The sequence below is a fragment of the Festucalex cinctus genome, chromosome 9 (genome assembly GCF_051991245.1).
Source record: "Festucalex cinctus isolate MCC-2025b chromosome 9, RoL_Fcin_1.0, whole genome shotgun sequence".
NCBI lineage: Eukaryota > Metazoa > Chordata > Actinopteri > Syngnathiformes > Syngnathidae > Festucalex > Festucalex cinctus.
The window spans coordinates 15780394-15797717 of NC_135419.1; the positions used below are offsets into that span (position 1 = coordinate 15780394).

The 17324-nt window shown below is 36.8% G+C and overlaps 1 protein-coding gene across 4 annotated transcripts in view; it reads left to right on the forward strand.

Annotated features, from left to right (window-relative positions):
- Positions 1 to 16845, forward strand: part of rxfp1 (relaxin family peptide receptor 1) — a 30061-nt gene extending 13216 nt beyond the window's left edge. The window contains exons 3-18 of one of the 4 annotated variants that reach the window (XM_077532617.1): positions 1558 to 1641; positions 1761 to 1866; positions 2681 to 2752; positions 3772 to 3843; positions 5000 to 5071; positions 5302 to 5373; positions 5495 to 5563; positions 6007 to 6078; positions 7524 to 7595; positions 7684 to 7755; positions 8200 to 8271; positions 8880 to 8951; positions 10094 to 10323; positions 14310 to 14720; positions 14973 to 15191; positions 16409 to 16845. In XM_077532617.1, coding sequence (XP_077388743.1) covers positions 1558 to 1641; positions 1761 to 1866; positions 2681 to 2752; positions 3772 to 3843; positions 5000 to 5071; positions 5302 to 5373; positions 5495 to 5563; positions 6007 to 6078; positions 7524 to 7595; positions 7684 to 7755; positions 8200 to 8271; positions 8880 to 8951; positions 10094 to 10323; positions 14310 to 14720; positions 14973 to 15191; positions 16409 to 16707 — 2066 coding nt within the window. In that variant the 3' untranslated portion in view covers positions 16708 to 16845. The remainder of the gene's footprint in view (positions 1 to 1557; positions 1642 to 1760; positions 1867 to 2680; positions 2753 to 3771; positions 3844 to 4999; positions 5072 to 5301; positions 5374 to 5494; positions 5564 to 6006; positions 6079 to 7523; positions 7596 to 7683; positions 7756 to 8199; positions 8272 to 8879; positions 8952 to 10093; positions 10324 to 14309; positions 14721 to 14972; positions 15192 to 16408) is intronic. The other 3 variants (XM_077532619.1, XM_077532621.1, XM_077532620.1) reach the window with 3 other exon arrangements.
- Positions 16846 to 17324: the final 479 nt, after the last annotated feature.

Consider the following 17324-nt stretch of genomic DNA (forward strand, 5'->3'; position numbering starts at 1 on the left):
GTGAGTAAATTGATACAAAATCGTTGCAGCCACGGGTATCCATTGACCAAAAAATTTCATTGTGTAGCAAGGCGTCGAACCACCAGAAACGTCAACAAGAAAAATCTTATTCAGACATTATGAGAGAACCTATTGTAAACATTTCTTCAAAGCTTTCAAAACATCAAAGATCATTTCAAGTATGCAAAAAATGAACATAGTTCAAAGACAAAGGAACCTAGCATGTTTTTAAATATCAAAAACAATAGGCATCTTGAAAAAAAAAAATATATATATATATTTGTAAAAATCAATCAGTCTTGACTCTTTCAAGAATGTAGTGTGTTTCTCGGTCGCCATGCCAATAACCCAAATCACGTTACTGAAAAGCTCCACTGAGTAATTGCTGGCAGATAGGAAATGAAAGACGGACACCTGATGTCAGTCAAAGGCAATGACGGGTGTCACACTCAACAAAAAGGTCAAGAAAGGGGAAGAGACAAGTGTCACCCACCGCCTGGAATATCTGCAGTAATTGATTTCCACTGACGCTCACCTTGTCTTCTTCCATTTGGACTCTATATAATGTTTACTGTTGGGAGGGAGGAAAGGAAAGACAGGTCTGTCTTGTCTTCAAAGACCATGTTCTAAGACCATGTTTTACACGTTTTGAAATATCAAAGACCATTTAAAATCTTTAATGATCCTAACACACTTGTAAACATCAAGGACTGTCTAGAACCTCCTGGTTTTCATAAGCATAAAAACACATTGAGTTCAAAGAATCTCATGTACAAATCTTTCTCAAAAACTCAAAGACCCTAACATTCACCTTTGTAAACATCAAGGACTGTTTAGAATCTTGAAAGATCCCAACATAAACTCCAAACCCCATTCAAAGTCTTCAAAACGTTTTTTTTTTTGGGGGGGGGGGGGAACATCAAAGACCATTAAATGGCTCTAAATTTTAGAGTAAAGGAGTTTCATAAACTTCAAAGACCGTTTAGGAGTATTCGAAGACCCTAACATATGAGACCATTCTGAACTTTAAAAATGCGAACATGTATATTTGTAAACAAAAAGATCACAACATAAGCCATAACGTATGCACACCTGTAAAACATGAGGGATTTCTAAAACATCAAATACCATTTACAATCTTCAAAGACCCTTAACCTATGCATTTGTAATCGGTCTTTATCGACCACTGTTACACTTGTTGGTAAACATCAAAGACCATTTATCGGTACTCGCAAAAACCCGAACAAGTACATGTTTGTAACTGTCAAAGACCTTTTAGAGTCTTCAAAAACCCTAACAGACACATTTGTCAACATCAAAAAACAATTGAACAATCTAACCTAGATGTGTTAACAAAGTTATTTACATCTTCAAAGACCATAATATGTGTTTGTAAATTTTCTTGGGGTGAAACATGAATTTGTTTTTAAACATATAACCTTTGTGGTTTTCGAAACACTTAAGACAATTTACAACAATTTACAACATTGAACGAACGTAACACATGTGGTTTTAAACATCAAAGACCATTGCAATATTTCGCCCGTCTTTCCTCAGGAGATAACAACGGATGGCCGCACCTCTTTGACAAGTACTTCGGAATGCCGAGCCACAACGGCAGAGCAAAGTCCAACGTGTGCCGTGGGTTATTTTTCTATTATCATTATTATTATTTTTGCTCAATTCACTTGTCTGCTTTACCTATTCCGGCTAGTGAAATGTGGCGATAACAACAATCCTCCAATTCCCCTCCGCCGCAGTGCTGGGCTTGATTCCTGACCTGTGCCAGTGTCGGGACCTGGAGCTGGACTGTGACGGGGCGCAGCTCCGTGACGTGCCGGTGGTGGCTGTGAACGTCACCATGATGTGAGTAAGGAGCAGAAAAGGCGAATTGCTTTAAAGACAGCATGGGGGAAGAGATCAATCAATGTCTACAGACTGACATGGACCGCTAATCACCGGTGATATGTTTATAGACTGACTATCGTCTCCATCAATATTGACGGATATTGGCGACCAATGATTGTTGCTAGTTCAACAATTGACTTGTATAACACTCTCGGTGGTAAAAGTGCAATTATAGAATACAATTAAAGGGTAAGTCAACCCCCCCAGAAAAAAAATAATTCTTGACAATAATATGTTCTATGCTGCCCCACTGGTATAAATATGGTATTCTGGTTAATATTGCGTTAGTGGAATTAGAGTTATGAAGCAAATCCAGCCGTTTTTGTCCATCTCAGAGGGCGGCCATTTTGCCACTTGCTGTCGAATGAAGATGACATCGATGTTGCCCAGGTCTCAGGAAACAACCAATCACAGTGCAGCTTCAGAAAACAGGTGAGCTGTGATTGGTCCTTGACTGATCCCTGAGCAACTGTGATGTCATCTTCAGTCAACCGCAAGTGGCAAAATGGCCGACCCCCTGAGATGGAATAAAAATGGCTGGATTTTGCTTCATAACTCATATTTCACAAATGTATTAATCAGAATGCCATGTTTAGACTAGTGAGGTCACATATTATTAATATTATTAATAATATCAAATATTCAGCTTTGCTTTTGATAAAATCACCTTCAAACACATTATGTTTGATATGAGATGAGTGACGGTGAGCAGCGTTTGCGATGTAACAGTCACGGTGTGTACATGCAGTACAGTAATGTGTGCCCGTCTCAGGTCCTTGCAGAGGAATCATCTGCGGAGGCTGAAAGCAAACACCTTCTTCATCTATCAGAGCCTGCAGAAACTGTGAGTTTTCCATTTCACACGCAGATCCATTGCAAAGATTGTTCCAAAAAGGCCACGCCAGCCCCATTGCAGGTCATCCGGAACAAAAACAGAATGGTTGCGAGACCATCTGGATTTATCAATTAGTTTATTAATAGGATTATACATTTACAGTGCATCTTGAACATATTTGCTATATCTGCATTTTATGTTGTAGCCACATTCTTTAAAAAAAAAAAAAAAAAAAGCAATCTTGGTCTCGTCAGACCACAGAATTTTCTTTCTCAGGGTGTGAGAGTACTCCAGGCTTACTGTCATGTGTACTGTATATGGAAAAAGTGAAGCACTGTCAATACTTTCCATACTGTTACGCTGAAAATTACGAGTCCAAGTGATTCTTGTTACAACAGGCATTTATTGCGGTTAAGCATGCCGTGAGAACTGTACAAAATGCAGAAAAAAACATTTTAAAGAGCTAAATAACACAAAATAATTCTCACAGAGAACATAAAGATATACGTGCACATTCAAGATATAACTTCCATTTGCCATATAGGCCTGTAAACATCCCCTAACTAAGCCTGCTAACATGCTTACGATGATAGCATGCTAACGGACTAGCGCTAGCGTGCTAACAGTAGTACACTACTTCCAAAAGACATCTTAATACTAACACAAAGAGTGCAAATGCTTGCAAATATGTTACCTCATTGGCCGCATGTACTAGAGAGGAGTAAAATAGCTTCTTCCAACAGCAGCTCTTCAGGCTGGCTTTCCATCGTTACCAGGAATGACGTAGCAATGCGTCAGTCATTAGCGTCGCCATACAACACGCACATAACGAGCATTGGTTTCGCTATAAAAACAAACCCTTAAAACAACTAAATTCTTACAAATACAATAAGTCTTTATATTTATGATGTAATTAAACTAAATGTATTTAATTTTAAAGCAGACTCTACCGGCAGCTACACATGCTGTTACATGGCGAGCTTCTTCACTATGTCATTTCATTTTTTTTTTTGCATGTGTTTGTATAGATACCTGCAACACAACGAGATCGAAGATGTGAGTCCGGCTGCTTTCAGAGGACTGTACAATCTCACCAGACTGTAAGTCTCCAAGCGGTGCATGAAAACTCAATTTCGGTAAACTTGTGCAAGGACTTGAGATAAAAATCGGCCCAAGGGCGGCAATTTCACTGATGGAGACAAAATTGGGTACACGTCAGTCATCAAAAGTCTCGAGGACCCATGTCTGGAAGTGAAAAGAAAGTTGGCAATTTTGGTTTAGAGCAGTCATTTGGGGCTTAACTTGGCAATTGCTGTTCTTCTCATTCTATTAATGCACTGACATTTATGAGGGACCTTAATATGCCTGAAACTTAGCAATTTTTGGAAGCGCGTGTACCATGGTGAGAACATATGAACAAAAAAAAAAAACAACAACAAACAAAAAAAACTCTTAGTTTGCTGAAAAAGGGGGTTCGGGGGTTTGTTTTTATTTTTAATTAAATTTCAGTATGCTGCTATTTTTGAGATAAAGGAAAATATGTTGCAGTATAATTGCCCCCCTCCCCATTATTAAGATTAGCAGCAGGGCTTTTCTCTCACATAATAAATGATGACCAACAAAAACAAAACAAAGGGTATTTATTAGGTTTGTTCAGTGATTAACATTTTTAATCATAATTAATCGCATAACTTCAATAGTTAACTCACAATTAATTGGGAAATTCTATGTGTTCTAAATGTGCAACTTTTTTTCTAAGTTTCATACTAATTGGAAAAAAAAATTTAAACTAAAAGAAATATGGTTGCATCTTTTAGTCATTGATACAGTAACTTCGTAATAATTCATTAAATTGAGTTAAAATTTAAAGATTGCTGTACTTAAAAAAATGTGTGATATTGATTTGTGTTGAGGTCACTTTTCTGCCACTAGATGGCATTATTGCATTTGTAAGACATTGGTGACAGCTCTGCATTTTTCTGTCCATATTAATTGCAACTGCAATTCCCCTGGTACAGGTTTTCTAAGTCAGGGGAGGTTAGTGACCGCTAACTTTAAATTAACTTAAAATTAACACACTAATTTTGACACCCCTAATATGTATACTGTACAGCTTATACTGTGTGGTATTTATTGTCAACCACTGTGGTACTGACATTTTCCACGATTCAAACTTATTAAGGAATGTTCAATGATATGCACAATATGACATTATAATATTTCTTTCTATTTTTTATTTCTTTTTTTTTTTTGTAGATATCTGAACTACAACAGGATTTCCGTGCTGATGCCTGGTGTGTTCAGGGACCTGCACAAGCTGGAGTGGTTGTATGTGGTCCATTAAATGTTGAATAGCACTTATTCCCCTGTAAATAGTTAAAAAAGTTCATCTTGTCTTCAAATCTATACGATTCTTTGTTTTTTCTTTTTGAAGACAAAAAGAAGAAAAAAGTCTTTAAAAAGAAAAACAATAAAGAATAGCACTTATTCCCTTCCATTGAAGATGATGCATTCTTGACACACTCAACAGTACAATCAGACTAAATTGTGTGTTGTAGGATTTTGGAGAACAATAACATCCATCACATCTCGTCTAAGACCTTTTCAGGACTGAACTCGTTGGTCTTGCTGTGAGTTTTTTTTTTTTTCTTTTTGTTCTGGCCCTTGAAACCTTTTCTTTTATATATATATAACCTTGTTGAATAACGTGTGTGTGTGTGTGTGTGTCTTTGTCCCCGCATTGATTGACAGGGCCCTGTTGAACAACACTCTGACAAAGCTCGATGACATCTGTCGCGAGATGGCCAGGCTCAACTGGCTGTAAGCAGGAAGTCGTCTGAATCACACATGTCGCGAGTTGGGGAGAGAATTGACTTTTTTCATTAAGCCGTCGCATAACCGGAAAACGCAGTCAGCCGAATGCCTAGAAAATCAAATATATGATACAGTGAATGTAGCTTCTGGATGAAGACACGTCGCCAATCGCATTATCAGTTCAGTTCCACAATGGAGCGAGCGGTTTTATTCAGTTGGAGCGGGGATGATTTGTTAGTTTCGTGTTGACATTTTACAATAGGAACGAACTTGTCTGCAGGTTATTGTAAATGTGACATTTGCTTCAAACATATATCTATCCAGCATCTCAATTATATTTCACAGTGAATGATTCGATTCAATGGACTCACGTCTATATTATATACACACAGTGTTTTGGATTATATGTATTGAAATATATGTTTGATAGATGTTTGATATTCTTTCAGAGATTTGGAGGGAAATCTGATCGAGACCTTGGAGAATGTGTCGTTCTACTCGTGCAGTATGCTGACAGTCTTGTACGTACCTTCACATGTGTGCACATTTACTACATGATCATCTGAAAATTATCATGTGTAAAAGGACACATTTGCTGAAATTAAATATTAATATAAATTAGTGCTGTCAAAGTTAAAGCGTTAACTAATTAATGCTTCACAAAAAATTAGCGTATTAATCATTGTATGACCACAGATTAATCACACTATTAATTTTGACCGCAATTATCCTTTTTAGCTGACAGTGGATAGTTACGTTAAAGGTAGCTGTTGAGTTTGAGCAATAAACATAACTACATGCATTAAAGTAAAGCATTTAATAAATGTTTACATATGCCGTAGTTCATTTTTTCCCATTTTAAATTATGTAAATAATTAATTGACTAGAAAAAGCAGGATGAGCGTATGCAGTAGATTTTTGAAGACGTCTTCATAACATTAAATATTGAAAAAATTAACACATAACTGGTGCGCTTCAAATTTATCGGGCAAAATATGTTGGGGAAAAAAAGCCTTTTTAAGTCAGTGATTAATCACGATTAATCAAAATTCTAAGATGTGATTAAAAAAATTTAATCGTTTGACAGCTCTAATACAAATGTATACATTTGTATTAATGTTATATTAATTACATTAAAATATATTAAAATAATTATAATATTATTAATATTATGCACATATGCATATCATCCTGTAATTATTATTATTATTATTATTTACATTTATGGGATAAAACAGGACAGTAACAATATGCACTACTGGAGTATTAATGTGTGTTAATGTACTGTACATGATTGATTGATTGATTGATCGATCGATTTGCACATGGACAAAAAGACAATTGTGACAAACTGTGCAGGAGAGACCAAGAAAACCCAAATCGGGTTTATAAAAGGATCTCACCTCATATATAATCTTCATATTCAATATACATATTCAATAACAGAAGCAAATATAAATCAGTATGTATAAAATACACTTAATACACCAAGAACATTTATAAAAAAAAGAAAAAGAAAAAAAAAAGACTTGGACATTTTTTGAAGCGCTTGTTATATGGGTGTTGTTTTTGTTTTTTTGTTTTCAATTAACTTAGCTTTTTTTTTATTAACATGATAAATCATTTTAATTTGTATTTTATTATTTTTGTGCTCAAGGCAGTCGAATTTCTAATTGGTGCATGCACCCTTTCAATGTATTATTATGATTGTGATGATGATGATGATGATGATAATTGATGATGATAGTGATTATTTTTATTGCTATTGCTATTGTCATTATTATTAGTAGTTGTAGTAGTAGTTTTTTTTTTATGATAGATTTATAATTTATAATGGATTCATAATTATCAATCTTTAATCGCACAAAAAAAATGTACAAGAATTATAATTAAATAAATTAAATAAATACATTAAATAATTTAAATCATTTTAATTTGTATTTTATTATTTTTGTATTTTCCACAGGGTTCTTCAGCGCAACAGGATTAGCCACATACACGAGCAAGCCTTCTCAGTCCTCCAAAAGCTTGGAGAGTTGTGAGTGTAATATTCATGAAAAACATCATTATTTTTGTATAATTTATTATGTTCGACATGATTTATTTTTTATTTTTTTTTAACACAGGGATCTCTCCAGCAACAGACTGATGAATATCCCACCTAATCTCTTCGTCCTTCTGGGGGATTTGCTTCAACTGTGAGTTCCATTTATCCATCCATGATTCATTTTTTTTTTATTCTGTATTTTATCTAACACATGTTCAATCTAATATGATGCTCTCATACACGTAATCCCTGCCAAATGCTGAATGCCTAAGTACAGTGATGGCACCTAAGCCCACCACCATTTATAAGGGTCTTCACATAGAAAATTCAGCACTCGAGGTCTGTTTAACTTAGCAACATGAAATTTGGTAAGCATGTCTTTCATGAGTAGACCCACAAAAAAAGTCTCAAGATTTTGGCATTAGGCAAACTTGCTCTCAAGATTTCAAGTCTCTTTCTCAGTCTTTGCGAAAACAACTGCATGGCTACTCTGTATTAAATCTAAAATTCGAATTATAAAGAAACACAGAAAACAGCACCATTTGCTGGATCTAGTGACCTTTTTTTTTTCTCTTTTTTTTTTCTTTTTTTACAGAAACATTTCATACAATCCCATCAGAGAGCTGCAGGTGGACCACTTTGACAAGCTGCATAAGCTGAAGTCATTGTGAGTATAATTGCTGTGTTTTGTCTAACTAATACACATGCACATACACACGCACACACACACACACACATGTTACATGCATAACCTCTGTGATTTTTCTGTGATTTGGAAATGATCACTTTTGCTTGCTCCTTTTGTACATAAGTGGTCCAAATTTTACAGCTCGCGTCATTTCATGAAAGTAGGTTAGTGTTTTTATTGCATCATCTGTGAAGTGGCACATGCACTCTATCAGCAAAAGTAATGGGACGCGTGGCCTTTCCACTCTTCTGCGGTGTCTGTCCCAATACTTTTGTCTGTTCTATGTCAGTGTGCTCAAGGCAGTCGAATTTCTAATTGGTGCATGCACCCTTTCAATGTATTATGATTGTGATGATGATGATGATGATGATGATGATAGTGATTATTTTTATTGCTATTGCTATTGTCATTATTAGTAGTAGTTGTAGTAGTAGTTTTTTTTTATGATAGATTTATAATTTATAATGGATTCATAATTATCAATCTTTAATCGCACAAAAAAATGTACAAGAATTATAATTAAATAAATACATTTATTTATTTATTTGTTTGTTTGTTTGTTTGTTTATTTTATTATTATATTCCAGGAGCATCGAGGGCATCGAAATTGCCAACATCCAGCGACGGATGTTCGAGCCGCTGAAATACTTGACCCACATGTGAGTTCATCTGTCAAACATTTCCACCAATCAGGAGAGTAGGAAGACAATGTAATGACAATTTTGGGACATGTTACAGAAAAAATCACTTTTTAATCGCTTGGATACAAATAGTGAAATTTTAAACTGACAGATTTTGTGGGCTGCCCGTTTGATTTCAAATGTTTGCCGGATTGTGATGTCACAGTCGGGATAATTTACATAGGCCTGCATCTACCGACACAAGTTTCTCCGCCCAAGACCTGGGAGGTAAGATAGGTCAACATCCAGAGCCACTTTCAAGTCAGTCTAAGCTATCTGAAATGCTATCACATCGGCAACGTGAGCAATCTCATAATCAACTAAAATTGATCAAGTATTATTTTTTTTATTCATTCAGCTCATTAAAATATTTTTTCATTGATTTACTGTAAATCATAAAATGAAAATATTACTAATATAAAATAAAAATATACAATTAAAAAGTGAATGAAAATACATCCATTACAAAAACCACTGTTGATAATTTAAAAAAAATTAAATCACTGGTTATTTAATTAAATTAACTATAAATAATATGAGGGTAAAGTATTGTTTTATTTTTGGAATTGATTTTACATATTTAAATACAGTACAAACTATTACTTTTTTTTTTATTTTTATACTTCATCAACTAAGCCCTGGCTCTTTGCTCCCATTTAAAAATCAAATGTGGCTGTCGAGCATGACATTTTGTTCACCCCTCGTGTAAACACCGTTAGAATTCTTCACTGAATGGCATTTTAATGAGAGCATGTCACGGACATCATCATTATTAATTAAATGTCCGTGAACTATTAAGATAGTGAAAAACATGTCGGATTCTTCGTCTATTAACAATAAAGCAGTCGTTTCTTGTTGGAGACAATCTCATTAGCTGAACTCGTGTATACTGAATGATCTATGTGTTCCTGAATGGTGCTTCAAAGGTTACTTTTATAATGTTAAAAATTACCATCTGCCGAAAAACTAATTGAAACGCAGATGCTTAATACAGTATATCTCTCAAAATCTCATCTCAGGAAATGAATCTACTGTTGCAGTCAGGTTGCCTTGACATTTTTAATTACCTACAACCTTAACTAGAGCGTAAGTGTGCATATGCGTGTGCGTGTGTTTGGCAGTTACTTCAAAAAGTTCCAGTACTGCGGCTACGCGCCTCACGTGCGCAGCTGCAAGCCCAACACGGACGGTATCTCGTCCTTCGAGGACCTGCTGGCCAACATCGTGCTGAGGGTCTTCGTGTGGGTGGTCTCGGCCACCACGTGCTTCGGCAACATCTTCGTCATCTGCATGCGCTCGTACATCCGCTCGGAGAACAAGCTGCACGCCATGTGCATCATCTCCCTCTGCTGTGAGTTGGCATGTCAGTTCGGGATGATGACAAGTCTGTGTTTAAAGTATATAAGGAATTAGGGAATTACGAGTTATAGAGCTGCTCGATTATGGGGAAAAATAATAATCATGATTATTTTTGCAATCATTGAAATCACGATTATTAAAACGCTGTTTATTTTTTGGTAAAAACAAACAAACAACAACAACAACAACAACAAGATAATATTTAAGCAATTAAAAATATTAAGACCAATTAAAAAAAAATGGAAACACTATAATTATTTACATCCATTTTGGACCAAACAAAATTTATCATAATATATATTTATGGTAAATTTTATTTATTTATGTATTTATTTATGTATTTATTTATGTATTTATTTATTTATTTATTTATTTTGGCAAAAACTTGAAGTTGTAGTGCAGCATGTGCACTGTGCAGTAGGACGATAATTTATTTTTTTGTACAAAAAAAAAAAAATGTTTCAACGTAAATAAATAAATATTTAGAGAAATAAAATTCTTTGAAACACTATAATTATGCAAGTTACTTTTGGATGAAATAAAATTTATTAAATTTGTTATTTTAAAATTTAAAAAAGTGAAAATGTATAAATTTAAATAACTAAAAAATTAGTATTAATAATAATTTTTAAACGATTCTGCTGAGTTTGTAATTGTGGAGTGTAATAATTTAAATTGTAATTGAATTTCGATTAATTGCACAGCCCTAACTAGTAATTTATTTCTGTATATTACAAAGGGAATCACGGTCATTCCATGCCAAACAAAAATAAATAAATAAATAAAAAATAAAATCTGAACAATTTAATTAACCAAGCAGATTTTGATTTTCAATGAAACTTGGTGAAACTTGTTAATAGTGATTACACAACACTAAATCTCAAATTTGAGGTCAATCGGAGGAGGTGTTTGGGAGCTGCGACCCGCCGAATTTTGACATTTTTGGCAAAAAGGGGCGTGGCTACTTTCCTTTGAATCCTTCTGTCTCAGTAACTACTGGGTCAATCTACACAAAAGGAAAGGGTATTCAACAGGGATTCCAAATCTGCAGTTGTTTAGAAGATTGGTTCATATTTTAGTAAATATTAATATTCAACTTCAAGAGACTATCCATGAAGTTGAATATTAATATTTTCAAAAACTTCCATAAGTACTTTTTTTTTTTTTTTACGTCACGCCCGCAACGAGAAATTATTAAATTATGAACATGATAGATTTGTTGCAATTGAAGCGTAGAAAACCCCCACACACTGATTTAATCAGCCTCTAATGATACAGATACCATCATGCTTACCCATTTGGGCCCACAGGAACAGAAAAAGCCTGTGTGGCATTTACACTTTCTTATTTGACAGTTCATTTGCATTAAATGTCAGCCTTTCAAAGAAAATTACTTGAATCTCGGTGTTTCGTCATAACACTTGTTTCTATTCTGGATAAAAATGGTGGTAACTGATTGTAGTAACAACGTTTTTATTTTGATCATTAATATAATGTAGAGTTTGGAGAAATTGCAATGTTCTTGTGATTTCAATTGCACAAGACAAGAAACATTTGTTGTATAATAGCACGACATGAAGATGTGAGAGGAAAAACCTAATTGAATGCTACGTAGGCTGACTTCTGAGAATTGTTTGCCTGCATTTCTCAGAATTGTACTACTTTTTCCGAGAAAATTGACTCCTGCAGTGCAGCACGAGAATATTCAGATCATCGTGTACAATAACAAAGACATATGGATAACTGTCTTAGGCCATCCTGTTAAAAGCTTTCACTGTTTATTGTGCTCCACCAAAGCAAGAATTGTGTTCGTTTTGAAGGCTAGCGATGTAAAAGTTCAGTATGAGGACGGTGCAATTTAAACAAATATTTTTCACCGTGCTCCACACAAGGGCAACTCAAATTCCGTCCAATTCCGTGTCATCACTGTATTAGAGAATTCCCCTCATATGTTTTGGGCCACAGGCTCTTTAGACTTTCTTTTTTTGTGTGAGCCTACTAATGATGAAGGCTTCCAAATTTCATGTTGCTAGGTGAAACTTGTTTTGGGGCTACATTTTTTAAAACGCAGGCACAAGCTTGGAAGCCAAATGTGAAAGGTCAAACCTGCTTCGGAAGTGAACCAGCATGATGCAATTTCTTCTCTCTTGGGGTTTGTCAGTGTTCATTACACGAATTTGGACAATACTGCCACTGAACGTTGGCTAACATGGCAGACTGGCGATTATCTGGGAGCCGTTCTGGCTTCTCTGTATACCTTCGATATGCTCGGTTTTACATTATCATCTCCATTATGAAATCTCCCTGCATGCTTTGAGTGTGTCTGCCGGGGGGGGAAAAGCCCAACTTTGTTATCTTACCCCATTTCCTTGACATTTCTCGCCACATTAACTTTATATGAGGGTTTGATGTACAGTATGTCGCTAGAAGAGAGTCGTCAGCCCATGGCTGGCTGATAATGGCGGCACATTTCTCACATGCCTGCAAAAAAAAAAAGCACTGATTATAGTTTAAGCTGTCATTTACCACTGACTCCTGTATTCAATTTGAAATCCTCTTTCTTACCTTCAGCGCTTTGCATCAAATTAGTTTATTTTGTGTCACTACAGTCGTGACAATATGCACTTTTAATACTGTTATTGTATTACTCACGTGCCAGGAGCTTGGTCTTTAAATGCCACAGATTTCCCTCGTGACCTTATAGTACTGATCATCAAACATCGGCGCCGTCTACATGGAGTAGTGAAAAGTCACGTCTCTCAATTTAACGTCCTTCACCTGTCAAGTAGTGTTTCAAATTTGTTAGCAATTGGATGAAATCTCAAGGACAAGTTTGTTTTTGAGTGAGCCCTGGAAATGTAAAAAATGTGCATAAAGTGTCAGCTAAAAATCAAGATGGCCGACTTCTCGTGTAGTTTTTTTTTTTTTAGGGTATGTGTTCTTTATGGAGGTAAATATGGTGCAGAAGTAACTCGTAAAATAAATAAATAAATAAATAAATAAATGTACCTGTAGAAAAAACGTATAAATTTGTATCTGGAAAAGGCGTGATTTGTACCTGTAAAAAAAATGTGTACCTGTAAAAAAAATAATAATAATTGTACGTAAAAAAAAATGTACCCGTAAAATAGAAAATGTGTACTAAACAAAAAAAACTGTACCTGTAAAAAAAATAAAATAAAAATTATACCCATAAAATAGTACAAATGTTTTGTTTTTAGTACACATGTTCAATTTTACGGGTACAATTTTTATTTTTTTAATTTACAGGTACAATTTTTGTTTTTTGTTTTTTTTACCGCACATTTTATTTTATTTTTTATTTTTTTGCAGGTACATTTTTTTTTTTTTATTTTTTTTTTTTTTTACAGGTACAAATCACGCCTTTTACAGATACAAATTTAGACTTTTTTTTTTCTACAGATACAATTTTTTACTTTTGCACCATATTTACCTACATACCATAATCGACACTTTTTTTTTTTTGCGTGTGAGGCTGTTGTATATTAAATTGGAAGTCAACCTTAAACATTTCTTGATAATATTTTGTTAAATGTGACCTCACATTCATCTGAACATGACATTCTGATTAATATTACATTTGTGGAATATGAGTTATGAAGCAAAATCCAGCCATTTTTATTCATCTCAGGGGTTGCCATTTTGCCACTAGGCTGTCGACTGAAGATGACATCACAATTGCTCAGGCAGCGACCAATCACAGCTCATCTGTTTTCTGACGCTGCGCTGTGATTGGTTGTCACCTGAGACCTGAGCTATTATGATGTCATTGTCAGTCGACAGCAAGTGGCAAAATGGCCGCCCCCAGAGATGGATTTTGCTGTTTAACTCATATTCCACTAACGCAATATTAACCGGAATACCATATTTAGACTAGTGGGGCAGCAAAGAACAAATATTTTTGGGGGGTTGACTTTCCCTTTAATGTTGAGTACTCATTCCGCGTTCCTTTGTCAGGCGCAGACGGGCTGATGGGCATCTACTTGTTCATGATCGGGGCGTACGACCTGAAGTTCCGTGGCGAGTACAACCGGCACGCCCAAGCCTGGATGGACAGCGGCCAGTGCCAGGTGATCGGCTCGCTGGCCATGCTGTCCACCGAGGTGTCGGTCCTGCTGCTCACCTACCTGACTCTGGAGAAGTACATCTGCATCGTGTACCCCTTCCGCTACCTGACGCCCGGTTGGCGCCGTACCGTGACGGTGCTCCTGGGTATTTGGGTGTTCGGCTTCATGGTGGCGTTCCTTCCCCTGGCCTTCAAGGGGCTCTTCCGGAACTTCTACGGTACCAACGGCGTGTGCTTCCCGCTGCACTCGGAGCAGCCCGAGACGATCTGGGCGCATATTTACTCTATCGCCATCTTTCTGGGTGAGTGTGGTGAGGGGTAGGGTTCGGGATTCAAGGGTACATTTTGAAGGGTTAGCTTTAAGGCTAATTTATGATATTAGAGATGGTTGTGATTTTAAGAGTTACCGGTAACTCTTTTTAGGGATTGTGATTTGGCTGTTACCAATCTATTGTCTGTTGTCGCTACGGTCACACTTCTTCCCAATCAAATGGGATTTGACGAGATTTGGCTAACACGTGATTTCATGGAGTGTCTCTTGTCTCTATCTCCAGGTCTGAACCTGGTGGCATTCCTGATCATCGTGCTGGCATACGCGAGCATGTTCTACAACATCCAGCGCACGGGTACCCAGACCACCAAGTACAGCAACCACATCAAGAAGGAGGTGACCATCGCCAAGCGCTTCTTCTCCATCGTCATCACAGACTCGCTTTGCTGGATCCCAATTTTCATCCTCAAGATCCTGTCGCTGCTGCAGGTGGAGATTCCCGGTAGTGTACGCCGCACACTTTGTGTACTGTACTGTTTGAGTTGGGTCTTCTACAGAGATGGGAAATCGAGGTCCAGAAAGGATGCCAAACTATGGCAGAATTTTTACTTTCTGGACCTGTATTTCTCATCTCTGATCTTTTCTGTGGCTGTAATAACTTTTTTTTGTCACATGTCACCAAGTTGAGGGTTTCAAGAGCTAGTTTTTCAATTTTTAGTGTTTTAAGGATTGGTGTTAAGAGTTTTAAGAGATACGGTTTTGCTAAGGATAATTTAGGGTTTTAAGAGGTAGGGTTGTTGTTTTTTTTTTTTTGTTTTTTTTTTTTTATTAAGGATTGGTTTTGGGACTTTAAATTGGAAGTCAAACTTAAACATTTCTAGACAATAATATGTTATATATGACCTCACTAGTCTAGACATGACATTCTGATCAACATTACATTTGTGGAATATGAGTTATGAAGCAAAATCCAGCCGTTTTTTTTATCCATCTTAGGTGGAGGCCATTTTGTTGTCGACTGAAGATGACATCAGTTACTCAGGGCTCAGGCAATGACCAATCACAGCTCACCTGTTTTCTGAAGCTGAGCTCTGATTGGTTGTTACCTGAGACCTGAGCAACTGTGATGTCATTTTCACTCAACAGCAAGTGGCAAAATGCCACGCCTTCTGATATTGATCAAATCTGCTGGATTTTGCTGCTTAACTCATATTCCACTTACACATTATTAAACAGAATGACATATTTAGACGTTAATACATTTTGGGGGGGTTGACTTCCCCGTTAAGGGTTAAGGTTAGGATTTTACATAAGTAGGTTTTGGGGTTTTTGTTGTTGTTGTTTGTTTTGTTGTTTTAAGGGTTAGTGTTGGGGCTCTAAGTGTTAGTGTTTTAAGTGTTTTTGTTTTGAGAGTTTGGCAGATGTGTCTTCACTGTCCTAAAGGGCCTCTTTTCCTTTCAAGAACTACTTTCAGTGTGTTTGCATCGTTTTGCGCCGTAAGCTGGAGTGCTAATTTATGACCTGGCATGCTTCCTAATGAGAACCCCTGTTGGGATATGAGGGATTCATTTGGTGGCTAAATTGCTTCTGAGTCAAGTGCTTCCGTCAAGGGATCCTCCAAAGCAAACAGCAGAAAAACCTCATGGGGGTGATGGTTAAGTCCATATTTATTCTCCCTAATTAGCTTTTCCTGCCACCTTCTTCGTCTCCCCCCCATAGGCACAATTACCTCGTGGGTGGTCATATTCATCCTGCCCATCAACAGCGCCCTCAACCCCATCCTTTACACGCTGACCACCCGTCCCTTCAAGGAAACCCTGACGCAGGTGTGGGCCAACTACAGGCAGCGGCGGCCGGCGGTGGCCAGCCACCCCATCCACCAGCCCTCGCTCACCTGGCAGGAAATGTGGCCCCTGCACGACTCAAGCCCAGCGGTGGGGGGCCGCCGAGATGGGGCCGACGCACCCCCCGTCAAGGTAGCCGGCCTCGCAGAAAACGACAACGGTGTTCCCATGTGAATCCGCTACGGAATCAATGGCGGTGTGTTCGATTGACCTCTGCCAAGGCCAGTCAGGAAAACATCAGGGAAATATCAACCCCTATCACAGCACAGGTAGTTCATCGTCCGATTTTTGTACATTTTCGTACCAATCTTGCGGGCTTCACAGTGCAGGGATGATAGTATTAAGTGTGTTAAGTAGCAGAAAGAAAATGTGATTTCTATTCAGTTCACTGTGGTCTTGGACAAGAAGGGTGTTTTAATCATGATTATTGAATTGGTTTGCGCAGCAAGGACACAAGCTCACCAACTCAAACAAGTTTTTCTAATGTAGAATCTGGTGTGCATGTTGGATTTTACCTTGGTGGAGTTTTGCTTTGGAATCAAGGTCAACACAAAACTGAATGAATTTTTATTTTTATTTTTATTTTTTTTAACAAAAGCATCCGTGTGTACAAGTTACAACTGAGCCCTTAAAATGACATGAAAGAAAATTAAAAAACTTTGCGTTCCCTTGCAATCTTTCAACTTAGGAGGACCATAGGGTACAATACGTGGATATGAGTAGATGAATTTGCTCCAGACTCATAAAACCTCTGGTTATTTTTCGGGTCAAATTGACCCATGGATAAAATG